We start from the raw sequence: 22,544 nt of genomic DNA, 5'->3' as shown, positions 1-22,544 counted from the left end.
TGTATTTTATCAAATATAATATCGCCGATTTAATTCCAGGAACCAGTTTGTTGACTAATTTAGCAATAGTTATGTTGAAAAAGAAAGTTTTTTTTTTAAAATTATTATTATTATTTTTTTTTTTGTCTGGCTTGAGGAAAGTTGGATCAAGAGTATGTACAGTGCGCGTACCTTAACAACTTCTGAGGGAGCTGTCCAACCACATTGGTTCTGAATGTACCTTGCCATTGAATAACTTAGTACTGTACTTGACAACATGGCTTTGCACAGATTTATAATTGCATGTGGTATTGTCATATACTATACAATGCATACTATCTTAGCAGCTCTTAAAAAATAATCATATTGCTGTAATGCTGAAACAGATGATTATTTTCTTAATTAGCAAAACCAAAAAAGCCTGACCAGTGGATGGTCACATCAGAAATCACAATCTGGAGCTGCTTTCAGCCCTACAAAATAAATATATCATTTGTTGTAACCCTTTTGATAAGTTTATGATATAGTAACATATTCCAGTATCATTCCTTTTTCACATCATAATTTGATATTAATTATTCAGACTAGCTAGCAAAGACTAGAATCCTGATAACGGAAAGGTTGTTTTTAATAATGTGGGGACAATGGAATAAAAGCAGCCTTATATCAAATGACCCTATGAAAGCATGGACAAGTAATTACTGAGCAGAAACAATAAAACATCTAACTTAAATGAAATACGTGTATCAGAAACAGTGAATGATAGAGGATTAATATGATTAATATGCAAAACTAAATGCTAGCAAAAATCATTAATTCTGAATAAAGATTAGATTATAGGCTTTATTAAATTATACATGTGACAGAGCTTCTAATATAGAAGCCATGGTATGTAATTGTTTGGAAAGACACAAGGATGCATGCATAAATGTCACCTTCAACCTTTCACTTATTAATCTTGTCCACCTCCCTATATCCACTCTCCACACTTTGGCTAATGTTGCTCCATCACATATTGACGGCTGAAACATTGACTGCTAACTGATTTCCAAAGTCAGTAAATCTAGTCTTGCTTTATTATCCCTCCTCCCTGCATTTAACATGTGGTGAAAATAAACAGCTGCTGTAGCAGAGTGGACATTCTGGAAGAACATCTTTCTAATACAACAGCCATGGACATCTTTCTGTTGAGATTTCTCCACTTGAGAAAATTCTATTGATGAAAACACTGACATTATAATCCACTGTCGTGTCTGGCAGTGTTGGATTTGCTGGTTTCAGGTTCCCACTGCTTGCAGAACAATACTAAACAACTATGCCCTTTAAAACTAATCCATAAAACCACTAAACTAATCAAAGTGAACCAAAGTAAATACAGAATACACAATGGGTCACAGTGAGTGACTGGATCTTCCTCCACTTGTGAGTAAAGACCTGTATATTTAACTCATGGCTCTACACTCCTTATCAGACCTTGCTATAACACTGATCTCTGAGTCCTGTTATGCATTTCCTCTATTTATACACCAGGCGTGGGCTTTTTAATGTTGAGATGCTATGGATCCCAGGTTATGTTGATGTCCTACTGCTGAGAAAACACCCTTTCCAATACTTTCTTGAAAGATTCATGTCCAGAGATCCCCTTTATTAAGCCTTGGACGTGCTGGAGCAGACAGGTGCGTTCTTTTTTGTTTCATTCCTGCAGATTTATAGTCCTGATTGTGATGCAAAGGCAGAGCAAAAGGTCAATTTCGAAAGCCATCATCAATCAAGCCCTGAGTAAAAATATCAGAAGATCATTTCAGGAAAAAAATGAATACAAATAAAATCTACACAAGCAACTAACTCATCGTGGCACAGTGGAGGATCAGTCCTAAATATTGTATTTGGAATTTAGAAAAAATGTAAGCATTTGAAAAACAAAGATTTCCACTAGAAAAAACAAAGCCTTTTTTCCCCCTGTTACTTTTTAATTAGATCAGCTGAACGTAAAATAACTGAGCTTTCAAGACCACACAGATTTGTTCTTCAGATGATAAATGGAAGCTAAATTAAGAAAAGTTCCAGGTCTGTTCAATCTGTACACATTAACTCCCTGTGAATATTACTTAACGAACACACTTTTAATCCATTACTGACATTTAGGCTTGATGAGCCATAAGTCACAAAAGTTCAAGCTTTGTAAATAGGACCTGGTGTATCAATGTTCTCACCAGTGTCCATTTATAAAAGCACACGCGAGGAGTTATGGGTGACAGTGTGGTAGGAATCCTGTTCCTGCTCCCTCAGGGTTATGGAGAGAAATGAGCTGGGTGTACTTCTACAGCGACTACTATTAGCCTTACTATTAGGGGACACTTTCCAGCTTAGTTCGGTGAATTAAAAAAACAAATTGCTTTGAGAGCGAGAATGAAGGTTGCTCTTTTGATTCTCCTCGGTAGAAGGGTTTCAGCAGGGAGGCATATTTATAAAAACAAACAACTGACAAACAAAAACTTAATTGGGTTACTTTATATTAACATGGATTATGAAATTAAATATGTATATACATACCTAAAGCACATGTATTTTGTCTAGCAAAGCAATGATCAGCTATGAGCATTTATCCACCACATAAAGCTCTTGACACCACTGAATTGTGTTGAATTTCTTATGTATCCCTGTGGCAGTGTTTTTGTGCTAGTGATGGGTAGGGAAGAGGTTAATTCCCCTTCCCTGGAAAGCAAGTGAGAATGTGGCGGTGGGATAATTAGTTCATTAGTGCAAATAGATGTTCACACAGGTGTATAAAAGGGAGCTAGAGGTTCCATTCAGAGCAGCAGTCCTGGAGAGTGTTTGTCTCGTTTAATAAATTTGTGCTTTCAACCTGTTTCATTCATTATTGTTTAATAAATTTGTGCTTTCAACCTGTTATTCCTGCCTCTCTGCACTGCACTGCTGCCAGACAGCCTCTGCACTACCTTGCCACAATCCTACAGCAGGTGCAGACACTTTAATTCACTAAAGGGGATTAAGCATTGGGTACAGATTAAAGAGGCTGATTTTGTGGCTGCATAGCTAAGCAGATTCTGCCCCAGTAATGATGAGAGGATTTTTTCTTAGTATTTTATTTAGTTTGCATTCCAGTTCCTGTGTATAATCAGTCTTAATGATGCCCAGATTAGTTCAGTGACTGCGCATGAATAAGGCTGTGAGAGCATTTGGGGGGAAGAGGGTAAAGAGATTGTTTCAGAATAATATCAAACATTAAGTTATTATCATAACCCTGGTACCCTGAAATAGAAATGTAACCATTACCGAATGGGTATGTAAACCTGAAACCTGGTAAGATATAAAGCTGCTCAGCCAAGCCTGTGACACGGTCATGCCCACCCCTGAGGGTATAAAGGACTGCGCTCACAAATCTCACCATTATTTTTCCTTCAAGTCTGCTGCAATCATGGATGCAGCTACCTTGAAAGTTAAAGGTGAAATTTCTATTTCAGGGAACCAGAGTTATGATAATCTAACATTCCCTTTCAAGTACGAAATATAACCATTACTGAATGGGTCAGCCGAGTCTGTCTTGTGCATTACCATTCGGAACCCCAGTAACAAGTATCTGTGCTCTGGGACCAAAGAGAGCTGAGTATTTACACAGTAACTCTTCATTCACCATTCCTTGGTGATGGTGACTCTTCTTTTTCTTTCTCGGGGGAGGAGGAGAGGCAGAGAAGGATGAGGAAGCCCGTGAAGACGGTTCCCTGCATGGGCTACTTTCCTGGGTGCGTCCTCCACTCTCCCTTGGCAGAGTCATAGGGTGAAGACGCAGCCACCTCACTACCAGAGGGTCATGGGGAAGAGTGCTGTGCAGGAGTGAGGGATGCAGAGCTCTCTGTAGAGCTGCAGGAGAGACTTTTCTTCAGCATGCACCTGGAGAGATGTACACAAAACTTGCAGAAACTGCAGTTCACCAGTGCTTCCTTTGCGTGCTCTGGCCACAGGCACAAAGAGCTTCTGCTGTGCTTGTCCTCAATAGACAAACTGGCCTTGTATGTGTCTCTGTGATAAAACCCAGGCATGATGCAAGTAGCAATGCAGTGCACAGTAACAATGTACAGGTGCTGCCTCAGTCTGCTTAGAGACAGCAGCGGGGCTGTTCAAGATCGGCTTGGTACAGGACCGAGATCTAAGCACCAGTTGGTAGCGGGTCAGAACCAGGTTGGCACTGGTTCAGTTTGGTTTGGTACTGGTTCGGTGACTGCAGCACATGGTCAGTACGGTTTGGTACCAGGAAGGAACTGGGACTGTATCGGGTCAGTTTGGTGACTTTTAGCACTTGGTCGGTATGGTATGGTACTTGTCGGAACCAGAATGGAACCAGTTATGATCAGTACCGGTTCGGTGACTGTAGTGGCAGGTCGGTATGGTCGGGTATCGGGCCGGAACTGGGTGTCAGTTCGGTACAGTACAAAGTCAGCCGACTTACGTTGCTTGATCTCTGGGATGGAGAGACTGAAGCCGCTGGCTTCATGCGGGGCACAAGGACACAGTGGGACGTAACAAACAACAGGCTGCAGTGTACAAATATGCGTCATTAGTAAAACTAATACATATTACATCACATATTTTGTAAAAACACAATAAATGCAAAAATCTATAGCAGAAAAAGTAACAAGTACTTCAATCAGTTCATGAAAGGAAAAATGGCATTGCCTGCAGTCCTTCAATACACTCGGGGACAGGCATGACTGCGTCACAGTCTAGGAGGAGCAGCTTTGTAATCTTATTCAGGTTTCTGGTCTTTTGGAGGTAAATACTAATTCGGTAATGTTTACATTTCATATTTGAAAAGGAACTATTTTTACGGTATGTTATTTGACTGTTGAAAGACATTTCCTCACTTTGTAATGAAGTCAGATTTTTAAAAAATGTTGCAGTTTGTTGTTTGACCTTGTCACTATTTGGAAGACCTGACACGATTTCTAATAAATACCTTGTCATGTTTGTAATGTCCTGGCATATTTAAATATGATAATAAGGCCCTGTCACATGTCCTAACAATATTCAATAAGTGAACTGCTGTGATAAAAATAGGAATATCTGCTTTTACATAGGGATTATTGCTATTATAAACTTACACACACATGGAACATGTTAAATGTGTGTTTAACCAATAAGGTATCCAGAGCATGCATTGAGGTGTGTTTAATCCATATCATGTATTCTATATTGCCTCTCCTAGTTTCATTATATTGAAGGCACTGGAAACAAGTCCATTCCTAGTGTTTAAGCCACCCCCCCACCCCTTATATAAAAAAAAAAAAAAAAAAAAAAAAAAAAAAAAACCTAGCTTCCATTCCATTAGGTTTTTACAAATTGTGATGAGCCTAATTGCAAAAGCTTTAACAAAATATTACATTAAAAAAACATGAGCGCCTACTCACATTCACTTGGGACACTTTTAATGGGGCTTACACTGCTGCCAGCCCCTATCTCTTTTTTAACAAGATTTCTGTGCCAGGGAAGAATGTTCAGCTCTGGTTCCCATTGTTCTGACTGTCCTCAAGTCTGGCAGTCAGCCTACCCACAAGCACTCCTTTGACATTGGAATTCCAATACTTTACAGGGTTGCAATACTTTACAGGGTTGCGGTGAGCTGGAGCCTAACCCGGCAGACACAGGGCGCAAGGTGGAACTATACCCTGGACGGAAAACCAGTCCATCACAGGGAAACACAGGGCAATTTGACCAATCAACCTGAACAGCATGTCTTTGGACTGTGAGAGAAAACCCACGCAAACACAGGGAGAACATGCAAACTCCACAGACAGACCCTAGGCTGGAATTGAACCTAGGACCCTGGCGCTATGAGGCAGCAGGAAGCCGGAATAGTAGTACAATATTTCGTGTTAGATTTGTCACAATTTTCAATTTTTGTCAGTTTTCTGTTAAGTATATGAGCAACCCAAAAGTCAAAGCAATATGTAATTCAATATGTCAATATGTTAACAACATTATTCAACAGGTTTCATTCGACTTCATAAAGCAAAATTTGTTCATTCTATAGGATGATACAAAAAAGGCAATGATTTACAATTGACTATAAAATTTTGACTATAAATATATATATATATATATATATATATTAAAAGCTCACATAATTTCTATATTTGTTTGATTGACTATAGCAAATACTCCCAGAAATCTCACCTGTTGTGTGCTTTCAATGGAGAGCGACTGGGCTGGAGTGAAATCTCAGTCCCTATTCCAAACTTGTACTGCCAGAGCCTTGTTTCACACTGTATTTCTACTGCCCTGCTGCTGATGGAATTAAACTATATAATGCAACACCTTTTTATTTTTTGTATACAGTTGTGGCAAACTAATTCAATAGAACCTAATTAAAGAGATTGTTTTCGAAGTGTTATTAATTCTGAATCCCGATTGACAAATAAAGGCCAACTGCAGTAGTTTAATAATACCATATTATAACAAATTCTCAAAAAAGAATATGTATAATTCATAAGCTTTAACTTGAGAGTATACAAACCACATATGTGTGTTTTATTAATAAGCTTCTCTTGGTGTTATCCTATATTGTACTATGGCTGCTTAAACAGCTGTGGATCTTAATGCTGTAATAATCATAAAATGTGGCCAACACATGCATTTGTTTCTAGGATAGAAAGTGCCCAAGTCACAGCACACCTGAAATCAGCCCAAACAAAATACAGTACTAAGAAACAGGAAAAAAAAAATCTTGCTTATTTATAATATCCTGATGGAATAATCTGCAGGTTGTTGTCTGGCAGTGGCTTGTGAAAGTTTCAAATTCCTGCAAATTCCTCATCTTGGGCAATAAAAGGCGAGTCTGCCATACAATTGCTTGTCAAATCTGGCATGTGAAAAACTGACAAATTAGAAGTGTGCAGTAGAAATCTCATCTCATTGGTGTCATGAAGACAAAAAGCGACAGAACTCCTTTGCAGTAGTGTAGAGTACAGGACCTCCATGTGTCCTAAGTTGTGCCCTTTCCCTCTGGGCTACATCAACATAAGCATACTTGAATATCAAAGAAATACAATTACAAATAAAAAACAGAAACATCTGCCGTAACATTGTAAATATGGAGCAGGGACACTATAGAATCCAGCACAGGACAAGGTGATTAAATCGTCCTGGACGAACAACGGCCCATACCTCATTAACCTTCTCATTCATTCAGTGAAGGCCCTTCAGGTCAATGTTGAAAATGTACTCCTCCATCACTTCTAATATGTACGTGTACCTGCAATGTCGTGGCAACTCCCTTGTGAAAACCCAAATTGGATGTATAGTGTGCATTGGGGCAACCAACACAGAACTACTGAAATTATCATAAAACTGCAATTTAAAAACGTTCTAATGGCATTGCGAATCTGTTTAGGGAAAGGGGAGACAGTTATAAATGTACAACATGTTTATTTCCAATTGCCAAAATGTTTTGGCTGCTGCACTGCGTTATCCAGAATGTTTTGAGCTCCCACATTGCTCGCAAAATGATGCTGCAGTGTGACAGAAACTTCACTGAAAAGCCAACCGCAGGATTTTTTTTTTCTTCCTAAAACCTGTGTGGACGCTTAAACTGTGATCAAAATAACTTGTTTAATCTAATTTGTAATGAAGTCAGCTGGTGTCAACACCCCAAAATCTGATTTTCTTTGATTTCTGTGTGACTGTGGAGATCCAATGTTTTTCAAAGAGCCATTTTACCCTATATGGTGATCCACTATTTTCACATCTCACAACTTCAGAGGTTCAAAGAAAAGAACTCCACATTCTTACATATGGGTAGCGCTTTATTGTACAATGGTATATACAGAAAAGGTAGAGAGATAAAGGTTTTAATAATCAGTATAAGGCCTTGTACCATATTCAAAGATTTTTGTATTGAAGGTTGCGATTATTGGATTATTAAATAGGAAGAGCTTTTAAAATGAACACAAATAATAAATCAATTCAATTACAGAGAGCACTGTTTGGTTTTCTGAGTGAAATAGCAAGACACTAACATTTATTTATTTCAAATCTTCCTAACTGTACTTCATAAAAAACTAACAAACATAAACAATTTAGTTCTGTGTAATTTACAATCTTTCAGTGGACCATTGCACGTCTGCCTAAAGCCATACAAAAACAACCTTTTATAAGTGTCATGATTAATACCGTGTTTTATATTAAGGGAAACATTTCCTTTGTTTCATGGATTTTGTATAGATTTAAAAAAAAAAAAAAATTTTGGTGTTGAAGGCTTGCTGGTCTTCTTTTCCTGGTTTGCCTGTTAGTCTGAAATCTGCTGCATTGGTCTGAGGTTGGGAGAGACCTATTTGAAAAAAAAAAAAGGAACAGATAGTTAAAATGACTACAAGGACTAAACAAAACTATTGTAACAGCTGCATTACTGTATGTAACAGATACTACTGTGTAAATGGGCTGTCCATCACATGCCTGATGAGTTTGCTTTAGAAACAATATTTCAGTCCCACTGGTATTAGTGGTTCTCTTATTAGGTAGTAGTTGTTCGAATGGCTTTTCATTTGCAGACCAATAACCCCCACCCCACCCCCACCACCACCACACACACACACACACTGAAGCAATAAACAGTGGTTACACCATGAAAGTTCATGCAGTAAAGTAGTTATTCCTCGAATGACAATGACCCAGTAAACTGTCCTCTCTCATTAGTGAAACCACCACAGCACACCTACAATGTTCATGAAGTATTCAGTTTATATGAACAAGTACATATGCATGGAACAGAAAGCATATTTTAACCTAAGATAAACAGCCGAATTTGGAGAATTACTTTTCTTAGCTCAAACTCTGCATCTGTAACTTGGTGAGATTTGTCATTAGATATTAATGTGAATGCAAGACAGATTCCAAATTGAGATCCGACAAATTAATTCAGCAGCAAATATGAAACAGTTATTTGATGCTAGATCTCTCAATATTAGTTTTGTATCATAAGGTATTCTTTGCTATTATTTTTACTGTCGTCTGAAATCTCATTTGGGGTTCCTGTCCTCGCACAGTAAGACACCATTACCCTGCCAAACTGATCTAGGACTCAGACAGTCCAAGATTATCTGGGATACAGTGATAGCAACTCTGTTTACCAATATTTGCAGAAAAACAGTGCAAAACTGATTTATTTATTGACTTATTTTATACTGATATATAGTCTATATAAACATTAACCATGTATACACAAGGGAGTTGAAGCCAAATGATCCATCAGTTTACTGGCTACCTAAGGGAATAATACTGAAGTAGAATTTTGTCATGATCTAAAAAGGTAATTGTAGAGCCATACCGAGTTAGGTGATGGGAAATCGATGGAAAGCTGTTAATATCAACTTCATGTCCAGTGTTTTACCAGTCAGTTAAAGGTTAACAGTCCTGTGATGCAACAGTCAGTTTATGTAGCATGCAAAGCCCCATGAGGTTTATCTATTGCAATTATCTAACCATTTTGTGTTGTGTCTTAATGGCCTGAATACTTAAATATATCATCAGTGTTCTCCATTATTAGGGAAGCAGAAATCTCCATTTGCAGTGTTCTATCAGCCCCCATACCAGGTGTGGCTGAAGTCACTAATGTTCATTCATTACAGCGAGTCTAATTACAGATGAGTGCTCTGCTTTCCAAGCAGTGTCTATAGAAATCCCTGTATCACTAGGGCACTGTGTTTCTACAGCAAATAATAGCTGGGTGTCTATCAGGTCAAGCTCACTAAATTAAAAGAAGTTTAAGTTTCAAGACTGTTAAGAGCTGTGAAAATCTATATTTCATACTGTTTGTATCGATCCTGTTATTAAAGACAAAGGTTTTTACCTTTTGTGAATAACAAGCAACCATTTTTTTAAACTGGATTGATATTATATAATGGTTTGCAGAAGTATTCACCCCCCTGCACAGTTTTCCCATTTTGTTGGCACCCGAGTGTACTCTACTACTCTTTCAAATTAGACTTTACAAGTAGAATTTACACAAACTACTCCACGTTGATAAAGTTAAAAAATGCATTTAGAATATAAATAAGATTTACAGAGAAAAACAGATTAATCTCAGTTGCATAAGTATTCAACCCCATTGCTACTGCAGTCCTACATCAGCTAAGGTGCAAATGATTTGTTGGAAAGGTCACAAAATTAGTGACATAGTTTCAGCCTGCGTGTACTCAAAGTGGTTTAACTTGTAGATAATTTCCCTCAGGTATATAAAGACTTTCAAGCTGCAGCTCATATAGTGATCCAACAAAGCAACCATGAAGACCACAGAGCTTTCGAAACAAGTCAGGGATAAAATGGTAGGCACAGAGCAGGAGAAGGGTACGAGAAAATTTCGAAGACGCTGATTATCCCTCTCAGCACAGTGAAGTCCATCATTAAGAAGTGGAAGACGCATCATACCACCCAGACACTACCCAGATGAGGTCGCCCTCCCAAATTGAGCAGCCGGGCAAGCAGGAAACTGGTTTGGGATGTTACTCTTTAGCCAACAATGCCCAATGGGAGTCAGTGTCTGAGATGGGAGTCAGTGTTCGCACATCAACAATAAGCCGGTCCCTACACAAAGCTGGCCTGTATGGACGGGTGGCAAGAAAGAAGCCATTACTCAAAAAGCCTCATCTTAAAGCACGTAAGGACTTTGCGAAAAAGCATGTAGATGATACTGTAGACATGTGGGAAAATGTTTTGTGGTCAGACGAGACAAAAATTTAACTTTCTGGACTAAATTCCAAGCATTACGTCTGGCACAAGCCCAACACTGCACATCACCCAGTCAACACCATCCCAACTGTCAAGCATGGTGGTGGCAGCATCATGTTATGGGGATGCTTCTCTTCAGTAAGGACAGGGAAACCTGTCAGGATAGAGGGGAGAATGGATGGTGCAAAGTACAGGTGAATCCATTAGGAAAACCTGTTTGAGTCAGCCAAGACTCTGAAACTGGGGAGAAAATTCCCATTTCAGCAGGACAATGACCCGAAGCACAAAGCCAAAGCCACACTGGAGTGGCTGAACAAGAAGAGAATTAATGTTCTTGAGTGGCCCAGTCAAAGTCCTGACTTGATTCCAATCGAATATTTATGGCGAGACTTGAAGTTTGCAATCCATCGACGATCCCCAACAAACTTCTCAGAATTGGAGCAATTTTTCTGTAAAAGAATGGGCAAAAATTTCATTTCACCATCCTACTGTGCAAAGCTAGTAGACCTATCCGAAAAGACTCATAGCAGTAATTGCTGCAAAAGGTGCTTCTACCAAGTACTGACTTAAGGGGCTGAATACTTATGCAACCAGTAAATTTCATTTTGTACATTTTCTTTCCAAGTTCTGACATTTAACATTTTCCTCATATAACAGTGTTCAGTTTAACCACTTCAGTAGAGATTCAGCTTTATAATAAAACAACACATTATTGCATAACATGCATAAAAATAATTTCATACTATGACAAAAATATTTGGGCACTCTTACATTAGTATTTTGTGTGACCATCCTTCCTTTACAGCATACAGTCTTTTTTTGTATTTTGAAACCAATTCCTGGTATCTTTCCAGAGATATTTTGCCCATTCTTTAACACATACTGTTTTGAGTTCTGCAATCGACTTTGGTTTCCTTTTTGCAACAGCAGCCTTCAAGTCAATCCACAACATCTCAATGGGATTCAAGTCTGGGGACTAAGATGTTCAATCCATAACTGTAACCTTCAGTTTTTTTAGACATTTATTTTAGACTTCACAGAATGCGTCAGGTCAGTATCCTACTGGAATACAAACTTCCTTTTAACAAGCCTTCAAGCACTGTGTAACAGATGAGAGTGCAAAATTTCTTGATATTTTGCAGCATTCATTGATCCTTCTACAATGCAAAGGTCGTCAGTGCCTGAGGAAGAAAAACAAGCCCATACCATCACACAACCTCCACCAAGTTCATCACTGGGCATGATTACCTTTTCTTAAAATTCTTCTCTCTTCCTCCAAATAGACTGTTGCTTTCTTGTTGAAAAAAGTTATATTTTGGATTCGCCTGACCATAAAATGAAAAAAGTTATATTTTGGATTCGCCTGACCATAAAATTTGGTAGAAGATATATTCATTATATTCAATATAAACTCCAATCACTTTCTTTTGTGTATTGTTTTTAACAAAGGTTTGCATCATGAACTTTGTCCATGGACATTCATCTTGTTAAGGTATCGTTGAGTTGTTCACTCGTGAATTTCTTGACCATCTTCTCTCAATTCTTGTGTCAAATCTTTTAATCCCAGGATTTTGCCAGGCTCCTCAAACGATTCTTCTTCCAGATTTTACAGAAATCTTTCTTGGTCTTTTTTGCAGAAATCTTTCTTGGTCTTCCACACCTGGAGCTGGCTGCAGTAGTTCCTGTTCCCCTGTGTTTGTCAATAATAGCTCACACAGTGCTTTTCGGTAGACCGAGTCTTTCTGCTATTTTTCTGGTAGTTTCTCTTACTTTGCTTAGTTGTATCACTTCCATTTTGAGAATGTTGCTGTACTCTTTAGTTTTAATCGCTTTTGTTGCTTTTTTGAATCAGAAAATTTCAGCACTTTCAGATTATGCATTTATTTATTATATAATTATCATCAGGTGTTGGTTTTCAATCATGATAGCTATCAACAAACAGCAACAAATGGGTTTCATACAAAATATGTTGATTGCCTAAATACTTTTGTCAGAGTATGAAATCAGTTTTTTGCATGTTATTGTTCATTTTATGCATGTTATGTAATCATTTGTTGTTTTATTATCAAGCTGAATCTCTACTTTAAATTTATTATTATTACTATTAATATTTGTTTATTTAGCGGATGTCTTATCCAAGGCGACTTACAGAGACTAGGGTGTGTGAACTATGCATCAGCTGCAGAGTCACTTACAACAATGACTCACTCGAAAGACAGAGCACAAGGAGGTTAAATGACTTGCTAAGGGTCATACAGTGATTCAGTGAGTGAGCCAGGATTTGATCCGGGGACTTCCTGGTTACAAACCATTTTCTTTAACCATATCTTTCAACAGAACAATTCGAAATTACAGAAATAATTTTCTTTGGTGCTTTTCTCATTTTTTTAAACTGCTCAAATACTTTTGTCCGCGACTGCATATCCACACAGGTATTCTTCTTATTACTGAATTATGACTATTATTATCCTCCATACTACGATGACGGTAACACTAATAAAGGCAAGCATGCCAGTGGCTTGCATTCCCAGCCACAGCTGTAATGTGCTGTATTTGCTAGGCCTAACATATTGTTTCTCTTTGACCTCCCAGCTGAGTTCTGCTTTACTTACTGTGAAGTCTGTGCCGGTGCAGTTCCTGACATCCTCGACTGTCAGTCCTTCCCATAATTCAATGAGGGTGAGTCCTTTGTCCTTGTCTACATCAAACACAGCCTGTAATGATCACAGGTGAAAACACTGTCAGTCCTGTTTTTCAGGGTTTTTACATGCAGCAAAGTCAGTATCTTTAAAGTGGTGTAAAAAGTTGAAAAACTGGCAACTTGTAAGCAAGAGACCACTGTGGAGCTTCAGTACATTTTCTTTTTTTTAAACATTTGTATGAACGTATACAAACTTTAAAATTGCATATATTCTGTAGATGCTTCACCTGTTCAGTAGGTCTCTTTAGCATTTTCTATTTACTGTATCATTGCGCAAACATACACTTACATATTGGGAGACAATTTTAAAACGAGTTGCACTCTGTGGTATTGTAATGTGTTTTCATAAACACATTAGCTCCCCATGGCTTGCGTTTGTGCTTATCATTAGTCAGACCCAGGCACATAAGTTTATATATGAAACCAATGGGATAACTTCATTGTCACAAAAAAAAGGCTAAATGTTAGTATCAGAGCTTCTAGGGTGGGTTGGTAATGAATTTGTATCTCTTATTTTTTTACTGAAACAGTCCAGCATGCAAGCACATGTGGTTATCTCATGTACAGATATTCCTACTATATTACTACTAGTGGTATACTTTACTTGATATCTTTATCTTAATCTATAGTGGGATAACAAATGTATAAGGTGATCCACAAATTTATTCCTCTAAATGAATTGAATCTTGGTTGGAGGGGGTGGCAGGAGCCATCCCCAACAGATCCCCGACTAGTTAATCCAGTACACATCGCTAAACCAGGAAAAGACACTGGGGTGCTGCAGTTACACAGGGACCATAAAGGGAGTGGTGAGTGAGCAAGCTAGAGATGCTGGCCCAGACCTGAGAGACAGTCTTGCCATGGACTCAACATGCCAAATTACACAGATCTGAACATGTACAAAAACAACACGTTGTAGTATCCCAGCCAATACACGTACCTTTATTCCAAACTCATCTTGATCATTTACAGTGTAAATTCTCTATTCTAATATACAAATATTTACAAATGTTTTAGGATCTGCCAGAATGATAGCATCTATATTCTAGAGATGTTGGCCAGCAGGTCCACATGTCAAGTACAGAAGCTGTAAGTATATTCATAATTTCCTGGGAATAACAGTTTGATTACAATTAGTCTTGCAGCAAGACGGAAGACATGTTAAATAATGAGGGGGGATAAACAGTAATCATCGCTTCAGATGGTCCTCATGAGGGAATGACTGGCTTCTTTGAAATGGAAACCACTATCAGTAGAAAACCTGCTGATCTCAACTGTGGACAAAAAGTCGTTCATGAAGCACTTCTGCTGGTGCCACTGGCTTCATCATGGCAGCAAATAAAATGCAACGCTAATTCTAAATAAAATGTCATATTGAAAACAGTTAATAGTTAATGGAGGTAAGAGGCTGCGAATCACTGCTTTTATACCCATAAGAACATAAGAACATAAGAAAGTTTACAAACGAGAGGAGGCCATTCGGCCCATCTTGCTCGTTTGGTTGTTAGTAGCTTATTGATCCCAAAATCTCATCAAGCAGCTTCTTGAAGGATCCCAGGGTGTCAGCTTCAACAACATTACTGGGGAGTTGATTCCAGACCCTCACAATTCTCTGTGTAAAAAAGTGTCTCCTATTTTCTGTTCTGAATGCCCCTTTTTCTAAACTCCATTTGTGACCCCTGGTCCTTGTTTCTTTTTTCAGGCTGAAAAAGTCCCTTGGGTCGACACTGTCAATACCTTTTAGAATTTTGAATGCTTGAATTAGGTCGCCACGTAGTCTTCTTTGTTCAAGACTGAACAGATTCAATTTTTTTAGCCTGTCTGCATATGACATGCCTTTTAAGCCCGGAATAATTCTGGTGGCTCTTCTTTGCACTCTTTCTAGAGCAGCAATATCTTTTTTATAGCGAGGTGACCAGAACTGAACACAATATTCAAGATGAGGTCTTACTAGTGCATTGTACAGTTTTAACATTACTTCCCTTGATTTAAATTCAACACTTTTCACAATGTATCCGAGCATCTTGTTAGCCTTTTTTATAGCTTCCCCACATTGTCTAGATGAAGACATTTCTGAGTCAACAAAAACTCCTAGGTCTTTTTCATAGATTCCTTCTCCAATTTCAATATCTCCCATATGATATTTATAATGTACATTTTTATTTCCTGCGTGCAGTACCTTACACTTTTCTCTATTAAATGTCATTTGCCATGTGTCTGCCCAGTTCTGAATCTTGTCTAGATCATTTTGAATGACCTTTGCTGCTGCAACAGTGTTTGCCACTCCTCCTACTTTAGTGTCGTCTGCAAATTTAACAAGTTTGCTTACTATACCAGAATCTAAATCATTAATGTAGATTAGGAATAGCAGAGGACCTAATACTGATCCCTGTGGTACACCGTTGGTTACCACACTCCATTCTGAGGTTTTTCCTCTAATCAGTACTTTCTGTTTTCTACATGTTAACCACTCCCTAATCCATGTACATGTGTTTCCTTGAATCCCAACTGCGTTCAGTTTGAGAATTAATCTTTTGTGCGGGACTTTGTCAAAAGCTTTCTGGAAATCTAAATAAACCATGTCATATGCTTTGCAATTATCCATTATCGATGTTGCATCCTCAAAAAAATCAAGCAAGTTAGTTAGGCACGATCTCCCTTTCCTAAAACCATGTTGACTGTCTCCCAGTACCCTGTTACCATATAGGTAATTTTCCATTTTGGATCTTATTATAGTTTCCATAAGTTTGCATATAATAGAAGTCAGGCTTACTGGTCTGTAGTTACCTGGTTCAGTTTTGTTTCCCTTTTTGTGGATCGGTATTACGTTTGCAATTTTCCAGTCTGTCGGTACCACCCCTGTGTCAAGAGACTGCTGCATGATCTTGGTTAGCGGTTTGTAAATTACTTCTTTCATTTCTTTGAGTACTACTGGGAGGATCTCATCCGGCCCAGGGGATTTGTTTATTTTCTTTTATTACCCTTTACTACCCTCACTACTCAATGCAGCAGTACTCATAACAGCCATGACCTGTCTCACATATTCAGAGCTGCAGTTGATTCAAATTCCATGTCCATCTCCCTTCAGTTTTGAAATGTTTGTTGCACATTTTGGGCCATATTCACAAAAGTCAAACTGCTCTAAAAACTGTTTTTAATTCAGAAAGATGGTGATTCAAACTAAAATGCCATATTAGGACCTCTAAAGTCTATCTTTATCTCTTCCATTCTTGACAAAAACAGTCATGCATACAATCAAATGCGCATAGCTGACGTAAAACAGTGCATTTATTTCTGCTTCAAATTTGTACATTAAGGGTCATGTTCATCTCCAGGAGATTCTTTATAATCCTGCAGCTGGCCTATATCAAAATGTCAAGTCTTGTGCTGTCTTTCTAGTGCCTGAAGGTATAAGTTACTGTCCATGGTTAACTGGCAATATATATTTCTGGCACCCACAGCACAAAAAAAAAAAAAAAGGTTTTAATGGGATACAGTCTAACTTTTTGTTATTAAAAGCCGGTTTAATCATCATTAAAACTACCAGACTGAATCTCTAAACCTCCACAAAAGTCAATGGTAAGCTTTATAAATCTGGGATATTGCCACTGCCATATGCATTTGAAAATGAGACTACATTTTACACAAGCAAGTGTCATAGCAGCATTGACATTTGACATGTGGAGACTCACTGGAACTTATTTTCCACCAACTGCTATAGCTCATGCGAGTGGTGATTAAGTTCACAGACTACTGTAACCCAGATTCAGGTTAAAGTTATATTTATGGAAGCAACTTACACCATTTCAGTTTGTTTCAGTTTTCAAAAGAAATACAGCTGATATCTTTAAAGAATGAAAATGTGGCACGTATATAACTGTCAACTATAAAATAATTGTTCATTCAAAAATGAAGACTGCATTTATTTCTGCCAGAATTTTTAATAACCAATTAATCAGATTTTAATTTGCACTTGGATGCATCACTCTAAAGGAAAAATAATGATATTCTAACAAAGCACACTTCATGCTTTTGAATTGGAAGGTCTTGTCTTCTGTATTTGTAACATACAGACATACGTACGTAGGAACAGACACCTTCACATTCGGATAATCTCAATAACTGCCAATTCTGTTTAGTCAACAGATGCTGTTTTTTTTTTGTTTTTTTATTGTTTTTTTAGAGCAATGCATTTTTAACAGAACATCAGTTGTTTATAATGTTATTGTGTGTTGATATGAGAGCCACTAAAATGTTTGCAGGTTCATTTTTTTTATTGTGGTGCAGGGCTGCTGTCAGAATCCCGAATCACAGTTGATCTCTTGTATACACAGTTTTTAACAGATTTTAGTAATTAGCATTTTTTTTCTCCCATCAAACCTGTCAATCTAGATTCACATGCTGTGCATATGCCTTCTTACACTGGCTTTGTATCCAAAAGAGTAAATGTGCATTTAACATCTACTGCCCTTGTACTGTTCAGACAGGCAATTTATAATTTCCTTTTAATTATGCTGCCAATTGCCTAATACAACAGAAAACAGGTGACTGTGATTAAAACCTGCAACACAAATAAATAAATAAATAAATAAATGGATGGTCCTGTGGATCAATTGTTTTGTACAGACAACACAGTACATTAGGCTGATTGATCATTTTAGACTAGCTGTGTCCCTGAAAAAATCCAAATAGGATTTTAATGAGGTCCTAGAACAGCATCATTTTACATAAACCAATTAAGTTTCTGCAAATAAATACAGAGGAAATGCATAACAGCCAGTTATAATCACTTGAGCTTTTTGCAGTATAATTCCCTCCATTCATTTTCATATTAAGGTTAACACGGTATTTATTTTAGTTATCATACCGTGCAAATTTTATACCGTCCCATCCCTGCTGTTATAACTTGTTTAAACAAAACTACGTTGATAATAAGTAGGCTATCCTGCTGCAGTCGCGGATCTGTGCTAGTTTTATTTGAGATATTGGTTGTGTTCTTATAGCGCAGATTTCCACAGAATCGCAGAGATGCGCTGTAGATGTCACTCAACACCCACAGAAATCTGTGCAGATTCTGCATAGCCCAGCGCAGCTTCGAAATATTACTGAGGGAGGCTGGTGCGGCTAATCATAATGCAAATAACCACTAAAACTACTGCTGCCACCTTGTTAGTGGAGGTGAACAACATTTTATCATTATACAATGAAGCCGTGAACAGCCTTGTCAACACTATATTAAATAAATAAATACATCATTTAAACAAACATAATGTGCTAAATCTGTAATAAGTGATGTATAATTTTACAATAAAGTTAATATTAATCAATTACATTAAACTGACTGTTGATAATCCAGACAAATGTAAATATAGCACGTTGAAAATGTGTGCTGCGCTGCAAGGTTTGGAGAAGGCGTTTCTCTAAAAGCTGCGTGTGATGTCAGAAAGACAGCAGCCAAGAGCAGCCAGCGCAGCAAACGCTGGGTAACAGAATGCAGCAATTGAAACGTGTATTCTGTGTCATTGACAGTTTCCTTCAAAAACATTATCAAAATACAGTATGAGTTCACAAAAAGATCTTCCTCAGACACTTTGCTAAGGCTGCAGGTACCATCGTTGATTTAGAAGAAGCATGTTTGCAGTTGAATTGTGTTCACCGTTGTATAAACGAATTACGATAATTGTGGTGTAGAATAAAAGGAATGGTATTAATACCGTAATGTACCTAAACCGAAAAACCTGTACACGACCCATCCCTAGCATGTACAGTATTTTTATCTAACATATATACTAAAAGAAAGATAAATGAAAAAGTTTTTAGTTTGGCCCACAGCGTGTGTGTGTGTGTGTGTGTGTGTGTGTTGTGATGGGGTATATGTTCCAAACTGTAACATGGAGGCTATAGGACCCTGGAGTTAGGATCAGGGAAAAACGGCCGGAATTGTATAATTGATTGCTTGATTGGGGTCAACTGGATTAATTAAGCAAGCATCTAAAAGGTGGCCATTTTAGATGAACAGTGGAAGGACAGGGAGAGGAAAATGTGTGTTAGGAAGGAGAGTGCATAAAAACTGACTCAGTGACACTACGTTATTGACAAAGAGTTTGGACTTGCAATTTGGTTATGGTTATTCGTGTTTACAGGGGAACAAGCTTAGACTGCATGGCTGCTAGACAGGGGAAAAAAGTGTTTACAGTACTTACGTCCCTAGAAAGGGATTAGAAGTTTGTTTTGTTTAGTTTGTTATGTTCGGAAATAAAACACAAGCTGTGGCGTTTTTCATTTTAATCATTTCTGTTTGGTTTGATTATTACAATCAATGTATTACTTTTTCACAGTGTGTACAATTTTAAACCAAAGTCTCTTTCGACATAAAGCAAGCCCACATAGTATTTGTAATACCTTGTCACAAAGACGGCCGGAGTGGGGGACGTCCCCAAGCAAGAAACAGGAAAATAAACAGAGAGAGAGCTTGGTGGAGCTGAGCGAATGGTCTTGCTCAGCATTTAATGAATGAACAGACAGACAGAAAATAAACGGTTGTAACAATACAAAAACAGGACACGGCACATTCACCAAAATAAAGAGACAAACAAAACAGACTAAACAAAACATGGTGAGCAGATATTTTACTACTACTACGACTGCTATTATTATTATTCGTATTACCTCCGTCTCCAATCCCGTTCTCCACTCACCGAACACACAACCCCGAGTATGTGAAAACATACTCTTTACCTTTACGCTTTTATGCAGCTGTACCGAGACTCGACTGCTAATCAATCATTCAATTGGAGTCGCGGTACAACCGCACGTGACTTAATAAAGTGCAATTCCCCGTGCTCACATATTATTACTTTTTACTTGCACGTGAAGTGCTGTGCAATCCTCGTGCCTAAATACAAATATACATTTTAAATACTTGTGTTACACAGACCCGTTTATATCCCGTGTACCAATAACTATACACCAACATTAACACACAACATATAACACAAAATATACACGGGGCGGGCACTTTGCCACATACCTACAAAAAGCTGTGTTTGATATTTGGGGCAGTGCACATTTGCAGTTTTTTCTGACACTAGTTCAGGCTTATATACAGCAAGGCTACTTTTGTCTCTGGAAAGTAGTCAGATGTCATTATTCAATGAGCAATCCAAAGGACTTCACAACAGTTTTATTTCTGGGATTTATGACTTTTTATTTGCGGTGAAGAACCTAATGTTCATAAATGCTGACAGAATAATATCAGTGTAAATGAAATGTGACTGTGCACTGCGTTTATAGAGCCGGTGCAACACTGCTGACTGCAATACCAAGCTTCCCGCAGCCTTTCCAATATTTCTATCAACCCATAAACATATCATTATCTATGAGTGTCTTTCAAACTGTGACAGTGAACTTAAGCATCAATCCGCTAGGAACAGAAAGCAATGCTCTTAGACTGACTTCCAACCTCACCTTCTGCAAATATTTTAATATGTTTTCTATCCACACATGGAAAAGGCATATTAATGAACACTATAACAAATCCCAGGACATTGAGTATCTCTTATAAATCGTTAACATGCTGCTTAATGTATAGAGATGAAATGCACACCTGCACACCTAATGAATATTGGTCTATAGTGTTAAGGCAACGCTTACTCCTGCTTCATTGCACTCCATAGCCATTAAATATATTTTGTTGCATAGTTTAACAAGACAACATGAACCAATAAAATTAATAAAAGTCATCTATATTTCATTTTCAAAACAGTGTCTTTCTGTTTGGGTAGAAACTAAACACATTAAACACACACTAATGTTTAAACAAAACATTACCAGTACTTTCAATCCTTATACTTGAGTGCTGTGGCTAAGTCATCCTAGTATACTAGCCGTTGTACAGTTTGAAAAACTGTTTATTGTCTCCATGGTAATACCTTCTCTGTAATGATCCGATCAACACACTGCTTCCCTGTCAGCGGCAAGTTGCATTTCTCCAAGATTTTGTGTCCACCGCCCTGAAATGAAGTATAATTATCTTTTAATTTCAATCTATCTAACTCTTTATTAACACACACACACACACATACACACACATACACTAGTGGGGACTTCTCATTGACTCTCACTAGATTTTTATTTACTATTTCTAACTCCAGTCAGACAAAACTCCACACGGTGAAATTTGACAACAAACTAAATACTTTGGCACACTTAGTTTTTTTAAAGGCATATTTACTTCTTAAAAAGATGTTTTACAAAGTGGGGGTGTCCCCACAATGTCGTTTTTTCAGGAGTTACTATGTTTGTGGGGACATTTTCTCAAATTTTGTGCCCACATTGATAGTAATACCTGCCCCCCCCACCGCCCACACACACACACACACACACACACACACACACAAATAATCATAAATAATAGTAACAAACATTGGATAGACAAATGAAAAATTGATATCCAATGTACTTTATCCAATTGAAATATATTCAGCATGTGTTATGTGGCATACTGTACAGTAAGACCAAAAAATACCAGCCATAACACTGTCAATCCATTCCAGTAATCTTTGGTCTATTCTGCAATGGATTACCACTTATTTTTTCAAAGCTGTTTAGGGACCCTTTATCGTTAAATCGTGTAGGCTCCTCTTCAACAATATTGTGAACTTTTTCAGCTTAAAGCACTTACAACATTTTGCAAGACAGCATGTTATACAGGGAAAAAGAAAGCTGTGTAAAAGTGCTAACTTTGATGCACACAAGTTAAAGCTCTAGGAAATGGATGTTTCTAGAATGCGGTGCTTTAAGAGAAAAATAAATCAAAATATAAATACTAATACTAAGCACTGCCTTGGGCTTATGTAAAAAGCCATTCAAATTCACAAAAATGAACATAATAGCAACTGTGGAAAATGACAGGTTGCCTTGGAAACCATAGGAAAATAGTATGCTGCATCAGGCATAACTAGGGTCAAACAATACGGCAGGAGCTTAAACTAGTTTTTAAAGAGACACTCAACTGATCTGCTTTGACAACCTGCCAGTATTTATGATACTGTTTTCACTCAGAGATTTGGTGCAAATGGATTTTGGGTCGTGCCTGTGCCATCTATGACAACCATTTCCCAAT

General features: G+C 37.8%; 1 protein-coding gene across 2 annotated transcripts in view; it reads right to left on the bottom strand.

Annotated features, from left to right (window-relative positions):
* Positions 1–7,778: 7,778 nt before the first annotated feature.
* Positions 7,779–22,544, bottom strand: part of LOC121300489 (succinyl-CoA:3-ketoacid coenzyme A transferase 1, mitochondrial-like) — an 86,413-nt gene continuing 71,647 nt past the window's right edge. For both annotated transcript variants that reach the window (XM_041229061.1, XM_041229068.1), the window contains exons 15-17: positions 21,352–21,432; positions 13,332–13,433; positions 7,779–8,323 (exon numbers count right to left, since the gene is read on the bottom strand). In XM_041229061.1, coding sequence (XP_041084995.1) covers positions 8,282–8,323; positions 13,332–13,433; positions 21,352–21,432 — 225 coding nt within the window. In that variant the 3' untranslated portion in view covers positions 7,779–8,281. The remainder of the gene's footprint in view (positions 8,324–13,331; positions 13,434–21,351; positions 21,433–22,544) is intronic.

This window comes from Polyodon spathula, chromosome 2, assembly GCF_017654505.1.
Source record: "Polyodon spathula isolate WHYD16114869_AA chromosome 2, ASM1765450v1, whole genome shotgun sequence".
Lineage (NCBI taxonomy): Eukaryota > Metazoa > Chordata > Actinopteri > Acipenseriformes > Polyodontidae > Polyodon > Polyodon spathula.
This window is presented reverse-complemented; position numbering and strand designations above follow the sequence as displayed.